Genomic DNA, 4,000 nt, shown 5'->3' with positions numbered 1-4,000 from the left:
ACTTGCCTAAGGTCACACAGCTGGCAAGCGGCAGAGATAGGTTGCCAGTCTGGATCTGGAACCCACAGCCCTGGTGAGATGGGGGCGGGCCACATACCCTTGGCCTCTCACCGGAGAACATTGTCTGTTTTCAAGGGCAGGGATGGGCCTCGCGTCTCTCCCTGATCTGGGCACTAACTCCCAGTGCTTTCCCCATCTGCCCTCAGGAGCCCTAGAAGGAGGGCAGAGGCATTCAAAGCTAGGTCAAGTGGCTTGGCTGCCGTCCCAGGCTCAGCCTTCCCCACTGCTACTTGCGGACCTCACCTCCGGGACCAGCAGACCCCGTCAGGAAGGAAACAGACAGGGAGGCTCTCGGCCACACCTGCCACGGCTCCACCTGTCTCCCAACTCACCACACCCATCCCTCCTAGCCCAGTGGATTTGCAAAAGAGAAAATAAAACACACACATATAATAACCAACCCCGTGCGTTTCCTGGCATCAGGTGACTATTTGGTCAAGAGAGCTTCCTCCCTCTTTGTGTACGAGCTAGACACTCCTAACATCCTCCAGCGGCTGCTGGCTCGGGTGGCTGATCACAAGCTCAGCCCTGGGGCACAATCCCCACTCCCACCCCCAGGAAAAGTGTCAAAGGATCCAAGGAGGCCAGCACCGAGATCTGCTGGCCCTGAGCCCTCGTGGCCACGGTCTGCCAGCTCAAGGTCACCTTGGCTCCCACTGTCCCCCGCTGACCGGTCGCTGGCTGGTCAGAGCCAGCCCAGAACCCCCCTCCAGCTCACCCCGCTGGAAGCAGGAACCGGCCCCTATTGGGCAATCATTAATCGGATTCTTGACATTCTCCAGCCCCAGGTCGGCTTTGGGAAGCATGCTCCCCGGAAGAGGAGGAGCGGAGGCCCAGGACTGGCATTCGGACATGCAGCTGGCAGGCAAGGTGGTGCTGTCCGCCGCTGCCCTGCTCCTGCTGACCGTGGCCTACAGGCTGTACAAGTCGAGGCCCAGCCAGGCCCCACTGGGGGGCAGGAACGCCAAGGCCGAGGCCAATGAGGAAGCCGAGGGCTCTGGGCAGCCTGCGGTCCAGGAGGCTGTTCCTAGGGCACCGCGCTGGGCGCTGAGACACAGGAGGGGAAGCAAGGGGACCAGAGAGGTGCCAGGCCATGGCTGGAAGAATCAGGGGGACTCCCAAGTCCTGGCAACAGGACCCTCTCCGGAAGACCCAGAAGCCCACGAGGCTCAGGAGCCCGAGGAGAAAGGCGCTGGTGAGGAAAAGGGTGGGCAGCGCCGGGACTCTGAGCCGGGGCCTCCTCGCTGCGGTGGCCGGGAAGCCGGAACAGCTGCTGGCGGTGAGTCCGAGCTGCGCCCCCACCCCCATCTGGGCAGCAAGTCCCAAAGCTCCCGCGCTGACCTCACCACGGAGGACGGCGGCGGTGTGGGCAGCGAGCCTGCCCTGTGGCTGGATGGTGGCCCCGCAGGGCATCCCCTGGAGCAGGAAGCTGCCCCCACCACCTGGATAGCCCACGTGGAAGGCCAGAGTTACACGACCAAGAGCTGGGTTTTCACGCGAGCCTCGGGAGCGTGGCACCACAGGGAGGAGGCCAGGGCCCTCCAGGCTGCTGCAGACATGGGCCTGACCGTGCGTCAGCAAGAAGGAAACACCAGCGCCTCCTACACCTACACGTCGGTGGCCCGGGTGCGTATGGAGGAGAATTTCCTACAGGAGAAGGTGGAGGGGGTCGGGCCCAGGCTGAAGGGCAAGGTGTATGATTACTATGTGGAATCCACCTCGCAGGCCACCTCCAAGGGCAGGCTGGCCCGCAGAACAGCTGCCCTGGCTGAGGTCCCACCCCTCCTGCCACTGCCAGGCCCCCCAGGAGCAGGGGCAGCTTCAGGGGGCCATGCCGCTGACCGGGTAAGTGGAGCAGAATCACCCGTGTCCTCCCATCCCACGCCGCTGCTGCCCTCCACGCAAGGCTTCAGCAGGAAGGACAGCCTCCTCCAGATCCTGGAGAACCCAGAGCTCCAGCTGCAGCTCGATGGTTTTGGGGCCCCCACTCCATCCTGCCCTGACGGGAGAGCCCTGCCCGGCCTCCCCCTACCCCGGGCTTCTCTCGGGTCCAGCTCAGCCGGAAGCAGTGGGGAGCCCCACGTGCAGCTGGTGGCGGGGACCAGTTTCGTCCACCTCCCGCTGGCCCCTGGCTCCACCCCCGACGTCCACCTGGATCTGGGCAACTGCTACCAGGTACTGACCTTGGCCAAGAGGCAGAAGCTAGAGGCACTGCAGGAGGCAGCCTACAAGGTGATGAGTGACAACTACCTCCAGGTCCTGCGCAGCCCAGACATCTACGGGTGCCTGAACGGCACTGAGCGGGAGCTGATCCTCGGGCGCCGGCTGCGGGGCCGCAAGCACCTGGTGGTGGCCGATGTGTGCCCCCAGGAGGGCTCTGGCCATCTCCGTTGCTATGATGACAAGCGGGACGTCTGGCACCCGCTGGCTTGTCTGCCCCCCGAGGCCGTGTCCCGTGGCTGTGCCCTCTGCAGTCTCTTCAATTACCTCTTCGTGGTGTCCGGCTGCCAGGGGTCCGGGAGCCAGCCCTCCAACCGCGTCTTCTGCTACAACCCGCTGACGGCGATCTGGAGCGAGGTGTGCCCACTCAATCAGCCCCGGCCACACTGCCGGCTGGTGGCCCTGGACGGCCACCTGTACGCCATCGGGGGCGAGTGTCTGAACACGGTGGAATGCTATGACCCCCGCCTGGACCGCTGGACCTTCGTCCCCCCGCTCCCCAACGACACCTTTGCCCTGGCACACACGGCCGCGGCATGCGCGGGGGACATCTTCGTCACGGGCGGCACCCTGCGCTACCTGCTGCTCCGCTTCTCCGCCCGGGAGCAGCGCTGGCAGGCCGGCGCCACGGGGGGCGGCAAGGACCGCACGGCCGAGATGGTGGCGGTCAACGGCTTCCTCTACCGTTTTGACCTCGATCGCAGCCTGGGCATCAGCGTGTACCGCTGCAGTGCCAGTGCCCGCCTCTGGTACGAGTGCGCCGCATACCGGACCCCCTACCCGGACGCCTTCCAGGGCGCCGTGGTGGGCGACCTCGTCTACTGCGTGGGCCGCCGGCGCATGCTCTGCTTCCTGGCCGACCACATCTCGCCCAGGTTTGTGCCCAAGGAGCTGCGGAGCTTCCCCTCGCCGCGGGGCACCCTCCTGCCCACCGTCCTGACCCTGCCCATCCCCGAGGTGCCTCAGACCAGGGTCTAGCTACCCCTCTGCCAGACTGCTCCTGCAAAACCGGGAAGCGACAAGCACCCCCTACCCGCCACTCTGTGAGCCATTTCTGGGAGGGCTGGCGGCTCGGGCATTTGGCCAGTGAGGGGTGGATTCCAAGCCCCCCTGCTCTGCTGGCTGGTGGGGGGCCCTGGGATGCAGCTTTGCTGGCAGTGGGATGCAGAGCTGGAATCAGGACCAGGCAGCCATGTGTGCAGGGACGAGCGCTGCCTGCTTCAAATCTGAATTCTTGGTGGAAGGGATGTCAGGACCCTGCCAAAGTTCAGGGGCGTAGCCTCATCCCAACCACCAGTTCCCGTGGTTGACCCCCAATCACCCCTCAAACCGACGCTGCTGGACGTGGCCCAGCTCGCTATGAGACACCAGAGTCCCTTCCTAAGCACTGGCCACTGAGCCCCTACCTCCAGGGCTCCCAGAAACACCTGGGGCAAACAGGGAGGTGGTTCGGGCCGTGCGGTGAGCCCTGGGGAGCCCGCAGGGGCTTGGCCAGAGGAGAGATGGCTGGAGAAGTAGATCAGCGACAGTCGGAGCTGCCCATGCGACTCTTGCCTCCGGAGCAAACTGACCATTACCCGCTGCCCTTTTTCTCATGACCTAGAATCCTAGCACACTAGGAGGAGAAGCCGCCAGTTAGCAGCCATTTGAAAACCTCCATCCTGTAGTGGTCCGCTGAGGACGCCAGTGGTCCCACATCTGAGGTCTCGGGAGGGAGAAG

At 64.7% G+C, this 4,000-nt stretch overlaps 1 protein-coding gene across 2 annotated transcripts; it reads left to right on the top strand.

The window, feature by feature from the left end:
* Positions 1–587: 587 nt before the first annotated feature.
* KLHDC7A (kelch domain containing 7A) lies at positions 588–3,795 on the top strand. 2 transcript variants are annotated; one of them, XM_045979188.1, is made up of 2 exons: positions 588–1,686; positions 1,786–3,795. In XM_045979188.1, the coding sequence occupies exons 1-2, from the start codon at positions 865–867 to the stop codon at positions 3,256–3,258; spliced, it is 2,295 nt and encodes a 764-aa protein (XP_045835144.1). In that variant the 5' UTR covers positions 588–864; the 3' UTR covers positions 3,259–3,795. The 2 variants fall into 2 exon arrangements, with proteins under 2 accessions (XP_045835144.1, XP_045835134.1); XM_045979178.1 differs by having other exon boundaries at positions 588–3,795.
* Positions 3,796–4,000: the final 205 nt, after the last annotated feature.

This window comes from Meles meles, chromosome 1 (genome assembly GCF_922984935.1).
Source record: "Meles meles chromosome 1, mMelMel3.1 paternal haplotype, whole genome shotgun sequence".
Lineage (NCBI taxonomy): Eukaryota > Metazoa > Chordata > Mammalia > Carnivora > Mustelidae > Meles > Meles meles.
The sequence above is the reverse complement of the archived record's forward strand: the minus strand, read 5'-3'. Positions and strand labels throughout refer to the sequence as shown.

Bases quoted from the DNA above. Each gene is read 5' to 3' on its own strand.
- KLHDC7A (XM_045979178.1), top strand. From the start codon at position 865: ATGCTCCCCGGAAGAGGAGGAGCGGAGGCCCAGGACTGGCATTCGGAC.